Raw genomic sequence first — 22,697 nt, 5'->3', positions numbered from 1 at the left:
ACGCGGTTTGCCGGAATGATGAGTCGGTTTGGAGTATTTTGAGAAAAACAATAATAGTAGGAAAACCGACTTTTATTCCAGAAGGCTCCAGACTAACTCGGTCTCGGGAAAAATGCGACCCTACTTCAGACAATTCACACGCAGTAAGTGATCGCCATATTCTACTGGCCACTGCATAATACCAAATGAGGCCTAACTGAATGGACAGGAAAGTGCGTGCTAACGTAATCCTGTACAAAACAAAACAAAAATGACAGCGCGTGGTCCTCAGTTGCTGAGACACGCGGTCTTTGGAGTTTTTGTTGTTGTTTATCAAGCGCCTTTGATTGTTTTAGAGGTGATTGATAGGCGCACAGTAATTTTGCATGCGCGCAAAAGAGGTTTTTGATGCGCGCGTTGTAACAACTCGGACCATTACTGCGAGTAGCCAGAACACGAAGCGCTAGTTTATACAGGCCGCTCCCATAGGACAACACTGTACAATCAGAGGGACAACCATTACAACTCATCCCGCCGTCAAAGCGAAGCCGAGTTATCCCCGAGTCCGAGTTTAGCCTGACCCCGTTCGGGTAAGTACTGAGCAAAGAGATTATACCTATAGAGTAAGTAGTCGCCATACGCGTGCGTACAAATAGTGCGTCCAAAATTGAAGAGGGAGCGCACACTCAGCTCCTGGCACTGGATCTAAGTCTACGTTCAAGTCATATCTTCTCATATCATATCAGGAGTGATATGTTATTCTTCATTACACATTTTCATTTTCAGAATCACAATGTGGTTAATTGTTTAAATATTAGTTTCTACGATGATATCATATCATTTGAACCATTTGGTAGAGTCCAGACCTTTTTGTTGTTCGCAAAATAAACAGTGGGAACTTGGGTGTAGACTAGACAGTAGTTGAGCATTATGACGTTTGTTTCGCGTACATTCCCAATCACGCCATAAAATCAAACAACATCAGCACCATTATGACGCTTTAACATGACCATTGTGACGTCACACTAAAACAACGCAAGGTCACTGCGCCGAATATTCAAGTCGAGCGCATTAAACCAGAGCGGATTGATAGAGTTGCGACACCGGAAGTTCGCGCTGATTGGTCAATCCCTAAAAATAGTTCCCCCTGGTCGTATGATGTCGATAAGACTTTAGAAAACCGCGTACCCTATTATGACGCAAACAATGCATTTATTGTTATTTTGCTCCGTGGCTCGCGCAAAGTAGAGTTACGCGCTCGGCGCATGGGTTTTGCGCGAGAGTGCAAAATAGCTTCCCCTCGTCGTCATAACAACAGTAAAGACCCACAGCCCGGGATTTTGAATTACAACAACAATTGTAAAGGAGTGGGACTACATGATAACTCCGTCCTTACACTTTGACGTGCGCCCATCAACATCAGCCAGGAGCGTTAAAACAACTCTGAAAATATTTCATCCTTTCAGGTTGTTTGCATCCGTTTCCTTAACTTCGACAGTAAGTACTCCTTTCTCTACTTCATTAAGTTTACATGATTGCCGTAAAAACAGGACAATTTTCTCAACAAGTCACACTCCCGTCGCAAACAACAATGGTATCTCACACTGCCGCTGGGTCCGGGTACTGCGCGCCTATGTGAAAACCCTGTAGAAATAATTCGTCGACATCGACGACCACGGGGAACTATTTGACGTGACCTTTGTACCCCAGTGTCGCAACTCTATCTATCAACACGCTCTGCATTAAACAGTGCGCTGCCATCTACTGATTAATAACTGTACAGGATCCGTGCAATGGCGGCTCCCACAGCGCGAAATGGCAGCTCCCTCGCGCGGCTGCCTCCCCACTGGACTACGCCCTCTTGTGTTATAATCTCTTTGGTACTGAGACTGAACCTTTTTGGTTAATATTTCGCATTTTCGTTGTTACCCATCGAATATCTTGTAATAACCTCGTTATCCTGCACATTTCATAAGCATACGTTCACATTTGGGAGCGAAATTTGACAACTTTTGCAGGCGTACCAGAACTTTGTTTGGGCTTTAATGCCTTTTGTGTGTCCGGATATCATGAACGGTCTAGCGTAAGTGACGCTAGTGTAGGTTATGTACGGTGCATATTGATATAGCGTAGGATTGACAGCTTCGCATTGTGCATTGTACGTTGCGTGTAGAGTTACTGTAGTTGTAGCGTCGTAGATTCGCATTGGCTCTTTGTGTTATCACTTGGCCGTGAGCTGATATGATGTGTAGAGCAGTATTCAGAACTTGGTTTATATGGTGGTAATACATTCAGAATTAATTCACAACTCCTGTAAGACAGAATATGACAGTTAAGCAACTCAGTTTGTTGAGTAACATTGCCAGGTGAAGATTCAAAAGTAAATATGAGGTTGGATTTGATACTAGTAATGATAAAGACTAGTGATAATTTTGTTGTTTAGGCAGTTCCAGTCTAAATAATGCATTTAGACGTTAATACAAGTGTATGAATAAAAGACTGTCTTTTGTGTTTCGAGGTACGTGCTTTACGTATTACATTCATAAGTACATGTATGTGGTTTGATGTATATGGTAGCGTACAGGCTGAAATATTTCATTTTCATGTGATATGAAGTGTACGTTATTAAGGCATCTTAAGCAACTCTGGCTTAAGGGAAAGTATAATTTGCCTTGCTCAAATGTACGAAGGCAAGCGTAGTGCCACATATGTAGGCATATAATGTGTGATGTAAGTTATTTTGCATTTTCCATACAATTCTTTGCAACTTACTGTATTATTTCACAGCTTGGGACAGGATCGCAATCAGAATGCATCCAGAAGGGCTAAGCTTCTAGGCTTGGAAGATCACAAGTCTGTAAGTCCAGTGGCGTATCTAGGGAAAACGGCGCCCGGGGCAAGCGCGAAAATTGCGCCCCTAATTTCTGAGAAAGTGTTCAACCCCAACCCCATCCCGGTAGGGACTTTAAAGGACAAGTTCACCCTCATAAACATAAGGATTGAGAGAATGTAGCAATATTAGGAGAACACGTCATTGAAAGTTTGAGGAAAATCGGACAACCCGTTCAAAAGTTATGAATTTTTGAAGTTTTTGTGTAGTAACCGCTGGATGAGAAGACTACTGCAGTGTATGAATAACTTAGATGTCACATGCGTACAACAGTATAAGGAAAATATTAAGAGAATTTCACAAAATTCCATATGTTGAAAAAAGTGCATATTCCCTTGACTCGTTACCGACATATGTTAGGGGTAATATTATTCCCCCTGCTTTTAGAAAGAGACAAGTCAAGTGCTCTTTTATTATGGGAAAAAAAGTGAAATATGTTGAATTTTCTTTACATTTTCTTTATCCTGTTGTACGCATATGACTCACAAGCTGTAGTAGTCTCCTCATCCAGCGGTTCCAACACAAAAATTTTAAGAATTCATAACTTTTGCATCGATTGTCCAATTTTCCTCAAACTTTCACTGATGTGTTCTACTAATATTGTTGCATTTTCTCAATCCTTATGTTTATGAAGGTGAACTTGTCCTTTAAAGAAAGTCCGCATGATATGCGTTTTCAAGCACTTAAAAGGGGTCTTTTGAGGGTGATTTAAATGTAATGAATTTTGATAAATTTTGGCGAGCGAGCGCAGCGAGCGAGCCGAAAATTTTGGTATTTCAGCTTACAAAACATGGAATTCTTGTCATTTTTTGCTAATCAAATCTAACAATTCCAATCAAGATATAGTGACGGCCTTATAACGATTCATACCAAAAAACTGCATGAGGAATTTAAAAAGTACTCTAAATTAGTACGCGCGAGTTAGCCAAAATTTGTATATTTCCACGTGATCATCACGTTTTGTTCTTATCTCTTTTTTTTTTTTTTTGGATAAATTTTGGCGAGCGAGCGCAGCGAGCGAGCCGAAAATTTTTGTATTTCAGCTTACAACACATGGAATTCTTGTCATTTTTTGCTTATCAAATCTTACAATTCTAATCAAGATAAATTATAGTGACGACCTTATAGATAACGATTTGTATACCAACAAACTGAGGACTTACAATACTAGTACTCTAAATTAGTACGAGCGAGTGAGCCGAAATTTGTATATTTCCGCGTCATCATTACGTTTTGTTCTTATCTTTTCTGATTTTTTTTTGCGCCCCCCCTCCCATAATTATGTTCGAGACCGTTGGCGTCCTCTCTTGATCCAATCGGCGATCGCTTCAGAACGAATGAAATTGCAGCCGCTGCTCCGTGTAACATTCATCCTGCTAAATATAAAATGACATGTGTAAACACAATAGACATTGTCATTTTGTGCGCGTCATCGTCACGCTTTGTTCTTATCTTCTTCTCTTTTTTTTTTTGGATAAATTTTGGCGAGCGAGCGCAGCGAGCGAGCCGATTTTTTTTTTTTTTTTGTATTTCAGCTTACAAAACATTGAATTCTTGCTTATTTAATCTTACAATCCTAATCAAGATATAGTGACGGCCTTATAGATAACGATTTATACCAACAAACTGTGGACTTGAAAAAAATACTCTAAATTGTACGAGCGAGTGAGCCGAAATTTGCATATTTCCGCGTCATCATTACGTTTTCTTCTTATCTTGCTTGATTTTTTTTTTGCGCCCCCCCCCCGTATGTTTTAAACCGTTGGCGCCTTCTTTTGATCCAATTGGCGATCGCTTCAGAGCGAAAGAAATTGCAGCCGCTGCTCCGTGAAACATTTTGCCTGCTGAATATAAAATGACATGTGTGAACACAATAGGCATTGCCATTTTGTCCGCGTCATCATCACGTTTTGTTCTAACCTTCTTTATTTATATGAATTTTGGCGAGCGAACGCAGCGAGCGAGCCGAAAATTTTTGTATTTCAGCTGACAGAACATGGAATTCTTGTGTGAACACAATAAACATTGTCATTTTGTCCGCGTCATCATCATGTTTTGTTCTTATCTTGTTTGATTTGGTTTTCTGCCCCCCCCCCCCCCCGCCCTTCGGGGCGAGTTTTTTTTTCTTCTTCTTCTTTTCTTTTTTCTTTTTTCTTCTTCTTCTTCGTTTTTTTTTCCTTTTTTTTCTTTTTTTTTTCTTTTTTTGCGCCCCCAAGGAGTGGCGCCCGGGGCACGTGCCCCCCTTGCCCCCCCCCCCTAGATACGCCACTGTGTAAGTCTGGTATAGGGTCTTTACATGCATATCACGGCCTCTAAATACATGTATTATTTTTTTTGTAGACATTGCAATAGAACATGAATATTGCCACAGTGTCACCTACAAAGTGTAATAACATTGATACAGTGTAACAATGGATGGATAATGACATTATAAAGCTGCCATTTCATAATGTGTAGTGAATACATGCATGGATACAAAATGTGTACGTATAATGACGCAGTACAAGACAGTGTACTATTGTTTGTTCAGAAGAAGCAAACCTTTTTTTTGTGTGTGTGTTAATGGAGCATTATATCCATATGCATTCAATTTATTGTGATTCAAAGAAATGTATGTTTGATATGTTCATACAGTGTATCATTCATTGTTTCATTTGCAGTTTTACCGTTCGTTCATCACATACATGCGCACACGCACTTGGGCTTGCGCATGCACAGCAAGAAGGATAATTCAATAAAGACAAGAGTGCAACGTTCGACTCGACTGTCTGCAATTTTATTCTTGTTGTACATTGTGTGTACGGCGGTTAGCTGACTGGATAGGATCTAGTGCTACTGGTACCTAGAAATCTGAGGCCAGCATAGTGTATTTTAGTCGTATTTCACTGTTTATGACTTTTTGGGAACCCTTGTTCAGTATTGTAAAACATAGTTATACCATCATATATTTGCTGAGTGTGTGTTTTTTTCTTTTTTTTTTTTACTTTTTCCTTTAATTTGTAGCTAATGGGCAAGAAATATCCATGTACTTTGTGCTCTAAATGTGTCAAAAATAATCAAAAGGGTATTTTATGTACACATTGTGAAAGATGGGTGCATATTTCATGTGCAAGCATCCCTTTAAATGTCTACAACGATTTATCGGAACAGTTTTTGGACTAGAAGTGTCCAAAATGCTTGATGAAGCAATTACCTTTCTATGATGAGAAATGCATAAATGATTCAAATAGTGATGCAAAACGCAAGCCTCAAAGAGTAACAGATGGAAACGGTTTATATGGATGTGAATTCAAATTCAAGTCATTGTGTGAGAAAGGTTTGAAATGTATACAACTGAATGTTGTTAGTGTAATGAAAAATTTTGATGAGTTGAAATCTATCATCCTGCAAAATGATGTTTATGTTTGCGCTCTCAATGAAACCAGGTTGGATGAAGGGATTCAAGACAGTGAAATAGAAATCCCTGGACTCGATTATAAGAAAAGATGGAAACCGAAATGGTGGAGGTGGAGCCATTTATATTCGGAATAGTATTTGTTACAAAGTTTTGGAACACCGGTCTTTATTTGAGTTGGAAGCTATCTTAATTTCGATCGAATTGAGAAATTCTCAACCCATTCTTTTTTTGAATTGGTACAGGCCGCCTAACTCTGGACGTGCAGTCTTAGGTACGTACGAAGATTTGCTAGCATTCATGGGAAATTTCAACTGTCATTCCATTATCATGGGTGATACAAATTTTGATATTTATAAAAAACCTTTTTCTCCACATATAAGCAAATATAATCAGATAAATAATATTTACGGATTTTATCAATTAAATAGTACGAAATGCACCAGAGTTACTGAAGAGACAGCCACTCTTATTGATCATATGCTGACAAATAACACTGACTGTATAAAGACCTCAGGTGTTCTCGAGGTAAGCATGGGCGATCATTTCATGAACTATCTGATCTGGAAAACAAATAGCTTAATCACCCATGACCACAATTATGTAACCTTTAGAAAGTCAAAAAATATTGAGTGGAATATATTTCGTAAAGATCTCATGGAACAAGACTGGAATGAAATTGAAACTTGTTATAATTTGGAGGATGCTGTTAAGAAATGGGAAAAAAAAGGTATTATTAGTCACCAACAAGCACATGCCTATAAAGACAAAGCGTATGCGTAACAAATACTCTCCTTGGTTGAATGAATCGATTTTTGAATTGATGAGAGAAAGAGACAAGGTTAAGAAGAAAGCAATTAAACAAAAATGAACAGTTGTGGAATGAATATCGACGGCTGAGAAATAAAGTTACTGATGTTATAACGAAAATGAAAAACAGAATTACATCAATAAATTGTCTGAATGGAAGAAATTCAATTCAATTCAATTCAATTCATTTTATTTCCATGCTTCTCATTTATGGACATTATAACAGAAATCAAACAAGTTCTTTCACCTTGTAAACAATGTGCAAAACACATCAATAAATACATGGTGATAACACAGTAATTATATGTAATAACTGGTCAAATTCGAAATCGAGATGGGGTTGATCACAGAAAAGTATGGCGGGACCTACATGAAAGCAAGCTTTTTTTTTTGTTATTATTCATGGTTTATTGAAATCGTGACTCGCAGCAATATGGATTGCTGAATTGCTCACAATTGTACATAAAAGACATGATGTATACATGTGAATATAACAAACCTGTTTGTACTACAGATATAAACATGAAATTGCAATTCTTTATACATACACGGTAAAATGCATAAAATGTAATTCCGATAATTTGCTACAAGTAAAGTGCCTCTTGGTGCATTTCGAACAGCTGCTGAGGTGCCTAAAGGATGTGTTTTTAAACATCACATAATACTAAAGTGTATACGGTTATGTGTGTGTGCATTTAACGTGTGTGCATTTAGCGTGTGTGTATTCAAGCGTACAGTGTATTATGATTTGTTTGTTCAGTACTGAATTGCTCCCATTGTACTCGACGAACATGCATAGACCTACACAGAACATAAAACTCTTACTATCTTTTACATCTTTTACTATACAACGAATGCTATCACAAAAAAAACACAACCTTACATATATAAAACCAAATTGTTTAAAATATATAAAATTCAGATTCTTACCACAAGGAAATAACCTCTTGCTGTATATCAAACATGCGCTTGAGGGGAGTGTCTGTAAACATGTGTGTGTATAATGTGTATTGATGCGGGTGTGTGTATAATGTGTGTGTGTATGATGTACTCTGTATATGTGTAATGTGCATAAGTGTGTGTGTATTCAAATGTATGGTATTACATGTTTTACAGTGATAAAATCGCTGCAACTTTTCTAATTATACATGACGGACATGCAGTCATAAAAACATAACAAAATCGTCCATTATTCCACCACGAATATATCACCTGAAAACAGCAACAGTTCATTGCACACATAAAACGAAATTGTCAGAAAATATACAAAATTCAAATTCTTGTTTGGCTGTAAGCCCCGAGTAATCAGTGTTTGTGAAAAAGAAACGGAGAACGGATAGTAAATAAGACCAGATGATGTAAGGGTGCCAAGTAAGAAAAAAAAAACTAAAATGTGAACTATTACTGTGACCGAGCTATCATTGGTTTCAGGAGTACAACATGATTTCCATAATCATAAAGCCTGCTTTGGTATATACACTATAAACTGTTGTTGCATTAAAGCTATCGCCAGGATATGATCAGTAAGACACAAGAAGTAACATGTAACGTGTTGAATCCTGGAATGTTCTAAAATCTTTTCTGCCAAATCTAAAATCTTTTCTGCCAAATAACGGCACATCGTCTCATCATCTCTCTTGTGATGATGCATACAGTAAAGCCTCCGAATTTAATGAACACTTTGCCAGTGCTGCTATGAATTTGTTAAATGAACATCAGGCTGAGAAAACTGACGTGACCGAAGTAGATATTACTAGAGAATCCGTATGTTATGATAATATGGACACATTTACAGTTGTATCTGAAGCTCAGGTTATGAACGAAATCAACAAACTGAAAAATAAAAAATTGACTGGTATTGATGGTATATCGGTTGAGATTTTGAAAGTATGCGCTGATATATTGAATAAGTCTATGAAGTATTTGATAAGTAAATCCATTATTGAAGGAGTTGTCCCAGAGTCATGGAAAATAGCCAAGGTAATTTTGATATACAAAAAAGAGATAAGTCGAACCCTGATAATTACAGGCCAATTTCCCTGCTGCCTTGTATCTCGAAATTACTCGAGCGCATATTTTCGTTGCAATTATCACACCATCTTAAAGCGAACAATGTCTTAACACCGGTTCAGTCTGGATTCAGGGCAAATCATTCCACTGTAACTGCCCTTGTAAAGGTTACTGATGAATGGCTTTTGGCCATGGATGAAGGTGAATATACTGGGGCGATATTCGTCGACCTACGGAAAGCGTTTGACACTGTCGACCACAATGTAATGTTAGAAAAGTTGTCGAGAATTGGTATAAATGGAGGTACACTTCAATGGTTTAAGAGTTATCTGACGGGCAGGAGGATAGTGACTAAGGTCAACAACGCATTGTCTGATGAAATGTACTTAACTAATGGCGTGCCCCAGGGCTCTCTTCTTGGCCCTCTACTGTTTTGTGTTTTCATTAATGACCTGCCTCGTATTTTCCAGTCATGTCGTGTTCATCTTTATGCGGATGATACAGTCATTTACTACTCCAACAAAGATGTTAAAGTCTTGGAGTCCATTTTAAACAAAGAAATGCAAGTTTTGGATCAGTGGATGTCACAGAACAAACTATTGGTCAATTTTTCAAAGACCGTCAGTATGCTTTTTGGTACGAGATTTATGCTCTCAAGGTGTAATTCACTAGATGTAAAAATAAAGATTCGAAATGTTGAAATGGTAAAATATCTTGGAATTCATATCGGCGCTGAGTTGAAATGGAATATTCGTGTAGATGGAATGTGCCAGAAAATCAGTAGACTTATTGATTTTCTTGGAAGATTAAGATATATTGTAAATGAATCAAATTTGAATTTGATATATAAATCCGTGATTCTTCCACATTTTGATTACGCAAACGTTATCTGGTATTCCGCTCCATCACAAGGTTCTGTCAGCCCTTCAAAAGCTACAGAATAGAGCGGGTCGTATGATTATGAGAGTAAATCCATATTCTTTTCTTTCTACTCAACATATTCATGATATTTTGGGCTGGGAATCTCTTGACTACCGATATAAAAAGAATATGAGTATGATGATTTATAAGATATCGCAGAATTTTCTCCCTAATTACATGTCTGATAATATCTCTAGAAGATTTCTCAATTATTCACTTCGTTCAAATCAGAATTTTAGCCAAATTCTAATAACTGTTAAAGGACTTTTTTTTACAGGGGAATATCAATGTATAATCAATTGCCCAATGAAATTCGTAACGCATTAACTTTAAGATTTTTTCAAATGTTATTATCTGATTATTTAGATAGAGCATTATGGTAAAAAAGGGACTCAATGGAGTACCAAATGTCACAGCCATTTCTTTGGGGGGGGGGAGGGGGTATATTGCCTTTTCTTTTGTAAGTTTGTTCTCCTCCTCTTTTTCTTTTCCTTGCTCTGCTTTTCTCTACCTATTGACTCTCACTGTACCAGTTCGGTATATGATTTTCATTATTTTTTCTTATGTTTTGTATATACAGTGTATTATTCTTGTATTGTATTGTAAATTTGGGACCCTGTGGAAGAACAGACATATTTTGAAAATATGACTGAACAGGCAATCCCCCGTTTCTTCTGTACGTATATGCAATGTATATGCAACATGTAATGTGTGTATTTTTATATAAAGACGGAAATAAAAACAAACAACAACATCAACAACGACGCAGACATTGCTATGGATCTCCTTGATTTTCTCAAATTGCACGCACTCTAGTATAAAGTCATGGAATCTTCTCAAGAGCCATGGTGCAGCATCCGTTGTCCGGCATAAGCCACCATAGGTAACAGCCAATGCAGTTGCCTCTCGCCAACTTCTCAACTCCACGGAGGCACACCAAGAAGTCCATAATGATCTTTCAGCGACATACTCGTCCTCCCCGAAGAGCAGCCCGCTTGCCAAACCCTACACCAGAAGTGGATTTGACCTTTAATCCATCAAAGCAGGTAAACCAGCAGGAGCTGAATGGTATTTATTTTGAGTTTCTGAAGAACTTTGGCCATAATACTCGTGCCTGGCAGACTACTCTCCTACAGTTTTCTACTGCAGTATTGTCATTTCCAAGATCAGGATAGAGGACAAGAACATCGTCATTCTGAAACGTGGGAATCCTGTTGATGATCACGCAAGCTACCAGCTAATCTCTCTTCTCTGTACCTAATACAAGTTGTTTGAGCAACTCCTGGTAAGGCTCAGTTCCCTTGTAGAACCAGCCTTACTGAAGGAATAGACGTTTTCGACATCGTAGGAGCTGCAATATGACCAAGCCCTTGCACTTACTACCAACATCGAGGCTGACTGCCAACGTGGCCTCAAGACACGGGCTGCTCTGATTGACATGTCTTCGGCATATGCTACAGTGTGGAGATGTGGCCTCCTTCTTGGGGTCTGTCGCATCTTCAAGTGTTAGACAAATGTGAACCTCCTTGCCTCCATGTTGCTTTCAGGTCACACATGCTCAATCAGAACGCTGAATAATGGAATTCCCCAAAGATCTGTCCTGGTGCCAATGCTCTTTAAAATTGATGTGAGTGACATGTGTAGGACACCTTCAAGGAGATTTGCATGTGCAGATGATCTTGCTTTGGCCATTCAATCCACTGACTTTTGCAAACTCAACTCCACACTCACAGGGGACCTAAACAAGATGGCGGACTACCTCTCCTACTGGCGCCTCCCAACACTTTTAAGACCATAGTCACTATTTTCCACCTCAGCAACAGACAAGCTTGGTCTGAACTCAACTTGTCCTTCGTGGTAAGCAGATGAAGAATGAACCAAGACCAGGTTTAAGATCTTCTGCAAATTAGCAGTGAACAGCTGGGGCTCTGATGCGCATACACTCCGAACTGCAGATTTTACTCTCTTTTATATTCATCAGTTACGGAGTACTGTTCACCAGTTTTGGTGGGAGCTGGTACACCAAGCACATCGATACGATCTTCAACTCTACAGTGAGAATAATCTTTGGCACCCTTAACTCAACACCTACCTAGTGGCTGCTGACTTTATAACACATCACTCCTCTCCCCTACCACGTTAGCAGATGATCCGCAAGGCTGCCCTACTCTTCAACGCGAAGCCTGACTTTCCCATCCATGAGGATTTGAACAACCTTCCAAATATGCTACTCAAATCTCGCAGTCCTTTCCGGTAGTCAGTCCCTTCAAGAAGGCAATCAATCGGTTTAACTTAAACAAAGAATGGAAGAGATTATAGAAAGAATCTGAAATTCCCAATCAAGAACTCATCAAGGATCCCTCATCAAACCAGCTGGATTTTACCCTCAAAGGAAGCAGTCGGTGTCCCTTAGTAGGATCCGCAGTGCACAGCCCATGCCTAGACAGCCCACCACCCGCCTCATCGTTAGAAATTATTTGACAGTCCAGCCTGTGACTGTAGTTTTCCTGACCAGATTTTTTCTGCATGTTGTGCACGACTGCCCCTTCAGCTGCTATCGAGGTGGCATCGAGAGAATTAAAGACACAACAGACGACACCCTATAGGTTGGCTAGGCAGCCTGGACATATCACTCTACCTATGTATTTGTCATACGATAAGAAGAAGGAGAAACCACAGTACTGACAACAACTTCATATCTAAAAGAATGACATCAGTGCAGATTGATTACAATTCATTTTATTTAAAAAATGAACAAGTAATTCAAAATTGTTTGTAATCATATGCATGATTGGCATTGTGTCCACGGCAGGGAGTGAAACGCAGTTCCAACACAAATTGCCTATTGTATGCCCTGCGGAGAACGTCGAAGTACAGTATAGTGTATTAAACCAGTTTGGTTTCTCTCTCTCTCTCTCTCTTGCATGTGAGTGTGTGTGTTTAGTTTTGTTTTCTCACGAAGTTTTTGATCACTGTACACGACGAATTAATCTAGCTTTATGCTTCTTATGTTTCTCAGTGACAGAAAATAGGAAGTTCACAATGATAACTATGTTTTCATCTCAACAGCAGTATTCATTCTTATAATACAAGAAACCAACAAAATTTTCATCCTCCCCTTTATCGAACCGAATTAGCCAAGTCAACAATTTTTTATCAAGGTCCCATTTTGTGGAATACTTTACCAAAAGAACTGAAAACCTACAAATCATTACAGCAGTTCAGAAACAATTTTAGGCGCACTTTCCGTATGTAATAGCAACATGGTTTTGTATATTCTGCCAGTATTTTACTCTCTTCTTTTTCCTTCTTCATCCTGCTTTGATTGTGCACCATTTGTGTTCTATATATTTTGTATCTATATATTGTAAGTTGAGAAAGTCTTGTATTTACTTTGGGGCCTATTCCCAACAAGCCTGAAAGGCTTTAATTGGTCCCCCGCAATGAATATGTTTATACTATGACTTGAAATGTAATGATTGTTGTTTTTAATGTGGAAATAAATGAAATGAAATGAAATGAAATGAAAATGAAATAATACAAAATTCTGTCGTATGCATCAGCCTCCGTACATATATAGCTGCCTCCACTCCCATCCCCTCCTCCTCCCACACACACACACACACCGCAAAGATGAACTTAACACTTTTATTGCAGTCATTTGCTATGAGAAGCTTACTTTTATCAGGTTCCCTCCATTTAATGCTGGTTTGTCTTAGAATGATTTTTTTTTTTGTCTTATCCTCTGCACTATCGATCCAGTCATAACTGTTGACAAAACTTATAATGACGTGAGGTAGGAACAATTGGCGACTAGTCTTCATTGCTCTCAGATTTTCTCTTTTTCTCTTCTCTTACAGCCAATGCCACCATAATTTTTATAGACGGCAATGGACCACGTATGTCGTTAAAAATATCATCCCACATTTCTGCCGCAATAGTTTAATCAAAGGACAAATTATTTTGACACATAGCGGGCAGATAAACTTGATAAATTCTTGGGTATTGGGCAAAGTTTTACTGTTTTCTTCATTTACCTGTTGTTCCGGGAAGACAGTTGCAGCGAAAGGCGTCGTGAAGATCAACACAGGTCCCGTCGTTCAAGCATGGATCGGAGTGACATTCAGTAGTTTCCTAACAGAAAGCAAATGGGTTAGTTGCCGATACAGTTTACCTGTCACTACTCTAAACACTCATTTTTGCTCTTCACAGCTTGACTTCTTTGGAGAATATTCCAAGGCACCAATGGTCGTGTTTCCTCAACTCCTTGTAATCCGATTCCTTTTTACCCATTCACTCATTTTTTACTTCCTCTGTTTCTCCCCAACGCTTTAGCGAAGATTTTTTTTCAGGTTTACTCCTCTTTCTTCCAATGAAACGTAATTGTGTTTCTATTTACCTCTTCCCCTTACCAGATACACCCCAAAGCGTTAGTTTGCTCCCCCCACCCCCACCACCACCAAAGCGGGTAACTCCTGGTTGATCTCTGTCTACATAGACTAACCCCCGTTTCTTATCACGAATTTCTCTCTGCGCGGGAAACTAACATGCTCCTATATACTTAAGTACATGCTACTTGCTACTTGTTCGTATAGGGCCTATAGACTTTGCAGATTTGAAATGTGCAAAACGCCATGTACATTAGAAGTCCGTCAGACATGCGATCCGCTTGTTTTTCAGTGGACTAAAATTTAGTCATGGATTAAAAATTGATGAAAATTTTTATCGATCTTTTTATACTTTGATTCTCGTCATCCTGATCTAGCTGACCTGACTTTACAGTTTTCTCCTCTTCTATTCAAAATCTGTGTTCTTCGTTTTTATATCAATATTATTCTTTTGCAACTGACTGTCAAATTCCCTACATTAACGCAAATATGCACACATTAATCAGTGTTTTAGTTGTAGGGCCTATATATCCATAAAAACAATCATGGGCATATGTATACTCGGACAGGATTCGAACCTACGATATCCTGATCGTCGGACAGGTGTCTTATCCACTATAGAACACCAAGCTTCTGTTCGACTGCCAGTGCTGGTCTGTGTAGCGTGCAGCAGGTAATGAGCATTAATTCAACTTAACAAAATTTCTACGTCGAGCTATTCATTAAATTGATTATGTATGCAGTACCTTTTGCAGCCTATACGAATTGGAACAAGCACTAACTGTCAGGCCGAAGCTCGGTAGTCTAGTAAACACAGGACTGTTGTCCGGTGATTACTAGGTCGTAGTTTCGAATCCTGCCGGAGCATGCGTATCCGTGAATTTTTATCATTGTTACTACTAATACCCCTTCCACTGATTGATTCGGGGCGCATTTACGTCGAGGTAGGACAATTTTGTCAATCAATGCAACTAGACGCAAATGTCAATGATTTAGATAAAATATTCTTTTACTGCGTCCCTTCTACCTCGTCAACAACCTTCGCTCTCCATTGCTTTTATCTTATATAAAGATTTGTTCTTCATTCTTCTCAACTATCTGCATGACATCTCTAACCTGGTTGCAGTCGGGTCCCTCGTAGCCAGCGAGACATATCTTCGCCCCAGTGATGTCATCGCAGTCGTAGTGGCCCAAGTTATCGTTCCGAGCCAAGCAGTACACGCTGCAACCTGCCGACGTGTCGTAATAGTGCTGTTCGCAGTAAACCTTCACAGATACTGTTATGCTTTTTATTAGAAAGACAAAACCAGAACAAAACAAAACAATAACAGAAGAACTACGGGAATACATTGAAAACCTCTGTCAACTTTGAGTGGAATTAGATTATTATTCTCAGATATGGTATAGATGTGACGTGAAGAAGAGGTTTTGCTCACTTGGCTTCTCCGTTGCCCTGGTTCAAATCTAGAGTCCTCGTCTCAGCCAGCGCGGCCGATCGGAATGGTTGGTACAAGTTGCCTTTGAAGTTGTAGCCGATTTGGTCGATCACATTATAGCTATTCAAATGATCCAAGTCAAGGACTTCTATGTTTGCTTTAAATCCGTTCTGTGGTTTGGTAACGTAATAATGTGAATAGAATTTTGATTGGTGGAGACAGATAACATTGGATAGACAGATAGACAAATGAATGAAAACATGATGGCAGAGATGAAGAAATTATTATTCGTGCATATACACTGAACTTTTATATAAACATACCAAATGCACATTATCAATATAGAGTCAAACCTGATTACGCTGAATCAAGCTCATTTATGGCTGTATGCAGGAATAAACTTGGCAAGAATAATCATTATGTTCAATTTTTTTCTTTTTTTTTTTTGGGGGGGGGGAGGCACACAAGTCAGGATGGGGGGAGAGATACCCCCTCCCAGCTTTTGCATTTTTAGAAAGCTAATTTAACTACCGAGTGCATATATATTGGGTTGAATATCCGGAAAATCGTCACTAAAAAGTAAAAAAGTTAATATTCATGGACTGGCTGCATTGTATTCGTTTCATCTTTTTCTGCGTCTGCGTACTTACTGTGTACTAAATCTATGGAGATCGACCGATTCAGAAGGGTGTGGGCGAAAGTATCCCATCCCACATGAGGTAGCTTTTGTATTTTCATAGTTGAAATGCAACAATCTGTTGCACACTGGGAGGTTTAAGAAAATGCTCTACGAAAAATTAAAAAGTAAAGGAAAGATAAAGAATCAATAGCGAATCGTGGAGGGGGGGGGGGGGGGAAGTGAACCCTGTGCGGGCCAGCGCTCCACTTCAATCTTCTTTTTGAATAAAAGAAATAAAAAATCAATGAAAAGCGGAACGGTGCACCCTCTTTCGTTTTTTACAGAAATCATCTTTGTCAGCGGATTGTAGTGTCACCAGAAAATTGCGCTGAAGCCGTTTTGTTTTGTTTGTTTTTTGTTTGTCTGTTTGTTTGTTTTTGCTTGTCAGCCGATGAAACCCGGAAGCGGAAAAAGAATTTTTTGTGCCCCCTTCCTTTACAGAATTCCTGGATCCCTCACTGAGAATTACATTACGATAATGTCATATTACCGAATTTTATGAGTGTAATTAGGCATTTGAAGCAAAAATTTGACAGTAAATCAACCTGCTGCAACGAACGTAAACGGCGTTTTAGCGATTGAATCAAAAGACATATTTTTCTTACCTGCCAGGAATTGATGGAGAGTTCAAGAGGATTGTAGACCGTGTCAGATAACATCACCGGAAAATCAAAGTCGTCATTGTCGACAAATATGATGTCGGTCTCGGGTTTGCCGTAAGGACAGAAGCTCTGAGTGAATGTGCTGTAAGCGATATTGATATATTGCACATTTAAGCCAGAAAAGTTCTCTGAGAGCGCAGACCTCCGCCAAGCATGCAGCTCATTTCCACCACTGATCTTGTTCTTCCATAGAGATATCAGTGATTTCCACCCATACGTATAGCACTGTGTGCTGAAAGTCGCCCGATTTCATCTAAAAATCATCTAAAATTTCATTTTATCTTTAGTACTGCACTGTGCTTAATGATCTTTGCTCGTCATCCTCGTCAAAATCTTTGACGTTCATATCTACCCTAACACAATCCTTAAGTTCAAGAGAACGAAACTTTATAAAGCTTCCCGGGCTATGGAGAGAGTGGGACTGAAGGATAACCACTGTAATCAAATGGGTTAACCTCGGGGATCACTTTTGACGCTGAGACGTAAGTGGGGTGACCAGTGTGGCCAACAGTAATAAAACCCTAACGGATAAATGTTGATGACATTATTGCGATTATTGTATTTGTTTTGGCCGAGTGAAAAGTGTGATAGTTTATATGTTGTCAACATATACCCAGTAACATATTCTTTTGCAAGAATTCATACTGAGACATATTTTGGAAAGAATCGACTGTTTGCATGCAAACCATGAGTAAGGACTTTACATGAGCGATATGACATTGATCACCATGTGGCTATCACACTGTTAATGGTTTTATCCTTAATCTATATTTCTCCACCCTTGTTATCATGTCAGTGCTTTTATGTTACACCACATCCTCAAATTCACATACCAAGAAGTTATATGTATGATAACGTTGAGCAACTGATAGTTTAACTATACATATTACATTTACAAACACAAACACAAACAAACAACAACCACTTCCCCATCCCAAGATCACTTGCCTTCCAACTTCCGAGAAGCACAGGCGGAAATAGTTGTCACAAGAGTTACAGAAAAATGGGTCGCAACAACCACCGTCTAATTTTGTGTGATTTGGATTGGAATACGTCTCAAGTTGAAAGGAGACTTTGACCACACAAGTCACCTGGGAAGAAATAGAGGAACAATGTTAGAAAATCTGGACAAAAGTAACGCCGGATTCTAAACTACAACAAACCTAAAAGTAGATATGGATGTCCAATTTTCGATCATAGGTTATAGGTGTTACAAAAAAACATTTCCCACTTTTGATCCTTAACAGTTCAAAAACTATATATCAGATAACACTGACACTGGTATGAGCAATAGCTGAATAGTGTACAATTTTGTTGCAGGTAATGTAAAGATGATAGCATTTATCAGTTTCATTAAATTCAAGATTTATTTTTAAATTAGGACTCAGATTCTGCTCTGTTTTCAATCGTCTGTGTAAAATTTTAATTTTGCTCAGGGGCTGATTGGTGTGTATGGGAGTGTATGGATAACTAATGATCCTGAACAATGACCAGGATTGGAGTGTTCTATTACATAATGCCATCATGCGATATTCCACTATCACAGGTAGTCTTTATGCCCCAGTCACATAGACATCCCGGATCACCCCCGGACCATCCCGAATCTGATCCGGGGAGGGATCCGTGTTGACGCCGGGAGGCCAACACGGCAACTTTTGGAGGTCAAAAACATCCGGCGTCATCCGGGGATTGCCGTGTTGGCAGAGCAATCCGGGGTGGTCCGTGTGGCTGCCGTGTAGCTGCCGTGTTGATCCGTGTAGCTGCCGTGTTGATCCGTGTAGATGCCGTGTTTGTCCGTGTAGACGCCGCGCTCTTCCGGCCTTATCCGTGTAGCTGCCGTGTTGATACCGTGTGTACAGTCATACCAAAATCCCGGATCTCGCCGGATCTCCCCGGACGTCCCCGGATCACCGTGTAGATCCTTGAGCATCCGTGTTTATATGTGACTCGGGCATTATTCATCCTGACATGTGCTTACGTTTTTCCATGTGCATGCGTTTTACCCTTTGCTATGAATTCAGACTAGCAGTGCCCAGGGCAATCCATCATGAATTATTAATAAAGCATTCATGTGCCTTGCAGAAAGAGTCCGGAGTCAGCAGAGCTCTGAAAAGGTGGTATTCGTGGTATTCATATCTATTGTTCAGGGTCATTGTAAGCACACACTCAAATACACATCATTGGTCTTTGTGTAAAGTTCTTTTTTTTTATAGAGGGTTCAAATTTGACCAAAATCTGGAACTCTACTTTTTGATTAATCATGGATTTAACGAAACTGAGTCATGTTTTCACATTCAAATCACCTCCAACTAAATTGTACACTATCAGCTATTACTCATATCAATGACAGTATTATCTGATCTATAGTTTTCGAACTATTAAGGATCAAAAGTGGGAAATGCTTTTCGTAACACCTAGTATATCTTTTTGTTTTATTAAAGTAAATGACGTACACTCTTTCCCTATCGAATCCTGAAGAATTTCCTGCATAACTGTGCAAATAAGTAGTGGAAGAACTTCACATCCTTGTCTATGACCTATAGATGGTCCAAGGTGCTAGATAGCACAAAACACTCAGCTTTTTATGAGAGCGCCGAATATCAGTTGGAGACAGCAAAAAAAACGAAAGGGGAAATCCATGAACGCATTTCTCTTATTTCTTACAATTTTCTTACTACGTTCTTCTAAGTTCAAGAACGAAATTGGCAGGTCAATATTTTCTGCCTTGAAACTACCTTTCTCATACAGAGGAAGAATGAAATCGTATGAAAAACTATACTAGCCTGCATTGAACAAAATAACTTAAAGATTTGCCAACGTGTAAACATTGCTGATGGAAAGAGATATTTTGCATATAATGGCGTTGTGCATAATACTGATCTCGGATGCGTCCGTCAAGTAATAGAACTATCATATCAACTTTTTTCGTTTTCAGCAGAGCATCTAAAACACACACGCACGTATGCAAAAAAAACAAACAAACAAAAACAAAAACCGCAGGTTATCAAGTTATCAAGTGACGAAGCATTGACCATTTTCATCAGAGTCAAAACCTTAGTTTTTCCAAGAACCTCGTTACAGCAGTCAAATCAAATAAAACAAAATTTGTAATTTAAGGGACGATACGCATTTAAGCTCTGTGAACTGTCTGCTGAACATGACCCTTAATGTCACAGGCACCTGATTGTTATTGGAGTGTGGGTAATCCTCATTACCTGAGCAACGAATGGGGAAATTTGTCACTTTGGAGTGGGATTATCAAAACATGAGCCCCCCCCCCCCCCCTCCCACAAAAAAAAAAAAAAATCTTTTCAAGTGGTACATAAAAATGCAGTCGTCGTTGATTTTTATATTGGTAAACTGTGTAATAGAACCATAATCGATAACTGATTTAGCCTTTGACAATTTTTATGAATATTTCAATTGTTAATTATGATTCTTATGTTCCTCTCTGAAGACCTCACCATTCTAATCATTAGAGAGTAGTACCACGGCAACCATGGGTTACAAAATCTCTTCTCGGGTCCATTAACCGCAAAAATAAACTTTTTCATAAGTATCGTAAAGATCCATCGCCTTTTAAACAAATTAATATTCGTTATCGGAACATACTGACATCTTTAATACGTATAGTTTTTCGAGGCAGTTTGTTAAATATAAATCTGATGTGAAGAGTACGTGGAAGGTGATTAATGAGGCGTTCAAACACAAATATTATACCGATCCTCCCAAATATATTTCAGCGGACGGCCGCCAGATTAACGACCCTGTCATTATGGCGGAATCTTTCAATGATTTTTTTGCAAGTCTTGGTCCACATCTTGCCGGTAAAATCCCGAGATCATCAACTGAATTTTATAAATATTTAGGTAATAGGAATTCTCAATAAATATTTTTTGGACCTATTGTTGAAGAAAAAAATTATAGATATCAAGAATTTTGAACGATAAAAAAGTTCAGGATATAATGGAATTACAAATATTCTTTTAAAAAATGTTTTAAGGGAAATTGTTTCTCCTCTTACATATATTCTTAATCAATCTTTATTTAATGGCAAAGTCCCCAATAAGATGAAAGTCGCAAAAGTTGTCCCTATCTTTAAGAAGGGACAGAAAGATTTAATGAATAATTACCGACCAATTTCTTTGTTGACTTCAATCTCTAAAATTTTTGAAAGGGAGGTTTACGGACGATTATCAAAATTTCTCACAAATCATAACATTTTATCTGATTCTCAGTTTGGTTTCAGAAAACATTACAACACAATCCATGCGTTAGCTACTTACTTTTATAGACAAGGTAGCTCATGCTATAGATAATTTTGAACATACATTTGGAGTTTTTCTTGATTTTCCTAAAGCTTTCGATACGATATATCACGAAATTTGTTTTATAAATTGTGTCATTGTGGAATCCGCGGGACGCCCTTAGAATGGTTTAAGAGTCATTTAACAGAAAGAAAGCAATTTTTTTAATATTAACGGCCATGATTCGCAATTAAAACCTATCTCATGTGGAGTCCCACATGACTCCCCCTTGGGGCCCACTTTTATTTATTTAATACATAAACGATCTTCCAAAATCATCGCAAATTTTATCATTCATTTGTTTTGCCGATGACACAAGCTTGTTTTTTTTTTTCACATCGAGACCCTAATGCATTAATCAATATGATGAATACTGAGCTCAGGTCTGTGCAATCCCGGATTTATGCGAACTAATTATCCTTTGAACATAGAAAAAAACTCATGAGTATTCAGTAATTCTTTTAATGTTGTCCCATATGATATCAAAATGAATGATTTATGTTTAAAGCAGGTTAATAACACTAAGTTTTTAGGGCTTTGGATGGACCGAGAATTATCCTGGAAAACTCACATTAATTTTGTAAGTAACATTTTGTCCAGAAATATCGGAATTTTGAATAAGCTTAAACATTTCTTTCCTGTTTATATTTTCCAGAGTACATATTCTTCTTTAATATCTCTACACTTCAATTATGGAATGTTGGTGTGGGGAAATGCAATTCACTCATTATTAGATTCCCTTCTCCGTATTCAAAGCGTGCAATAAAAATCATAAACCACGCCGGATATTTTGCTCATACCAACTGCTTTTTTTTTTCATCAAAACAGAATTCTGAAAATTCCAGACCTATTCTGTTATAATCTCGGAATTTGCTGTATAAACTAACAACTGCTGAATGAATAATCTGTTTTTTATCCACATGTTCAAAAGGAATCGCTCTATCCACTGTTATCCCACTCGCCAGAGTGACGCCTATCACCTTCCCCCGTACTCGCACTATTTTTGCAAAGAAAACAATTATATTTACTGGACCCAGATATTATAATGACCTCCCTCAAGATATCACTTCTTCCTTATCTTTATTCACCTTCAAACGCAAATTAAAACAGCTATTACTTAGTGGATACACACTACAAAGTTTTTTAGCAACTTCCCAGTCTTTTGTCCTTGTCCGCAGCACCAAGTTATATAATGGTACCTATAAATCTTTTAATATTTAG

General features: G+C 38.5%; 1 protein-coding gene across 1 annotated transcript in view; it reads right to left on the bottom strand.

Moving 5' to 3' along the window:
- Positions 1-20,787, bottom strand: part of LOC139740627 (uncharacterized) — a 38,081-nt gene extending 17,294 nt beyond the window's left edge. The window contains exons 1-6 of the mRNA XM_071651211.1: positions 20,782-20,787; positions 18,118-18,260; positions 17,113-17,251; positions 15,829-15,998; positions 15,509-15,677; positions 14,042-14,138 (exon numbers count right to left, since the gene is read on the bottom strand). Coding sequence (XP_071507312.1) covers positions 14,042-14,138; positions 15,509-15,677; positions 15,829-15,998; positions 17,113-17,251; positions 18,118-18,260; positions 20,782-20,787 — 724 coding nt within the window. The remainder of the gene's footprint in view (positions 1-14,041; positions 14,139-15,508; positions 15,678-15,828; positions 15,999-17,112; positions 17,252-18,117; positions 18,261-20,781) is intronic.
- Positions 20,788-22,697: the final 1,910 nt, after the last annotated feature.

This window comes from Diadema antillarum, unplaced genomic scaffold (assembly GCF_040938485.1).
Source record: "Diadema antillarum isolate AM-2024a unplaced genomic scaffold, OU_Dant_1.0 seq00000870_RagTag, whole genome shotgun sequence".
Taxonomy (NCBI): domain Eukaryota; kingdom Metazoa; phylum Echinodermata; class Echinoidea; order Diadematoida; family Diadematidae; genus Diadema; species Diadema antillarum.
The sequence above is the reverse complement of the archived record's forward strand: the minus strand, read 5'-3'. Positions and strand labels throughout refer to the sequence as shown.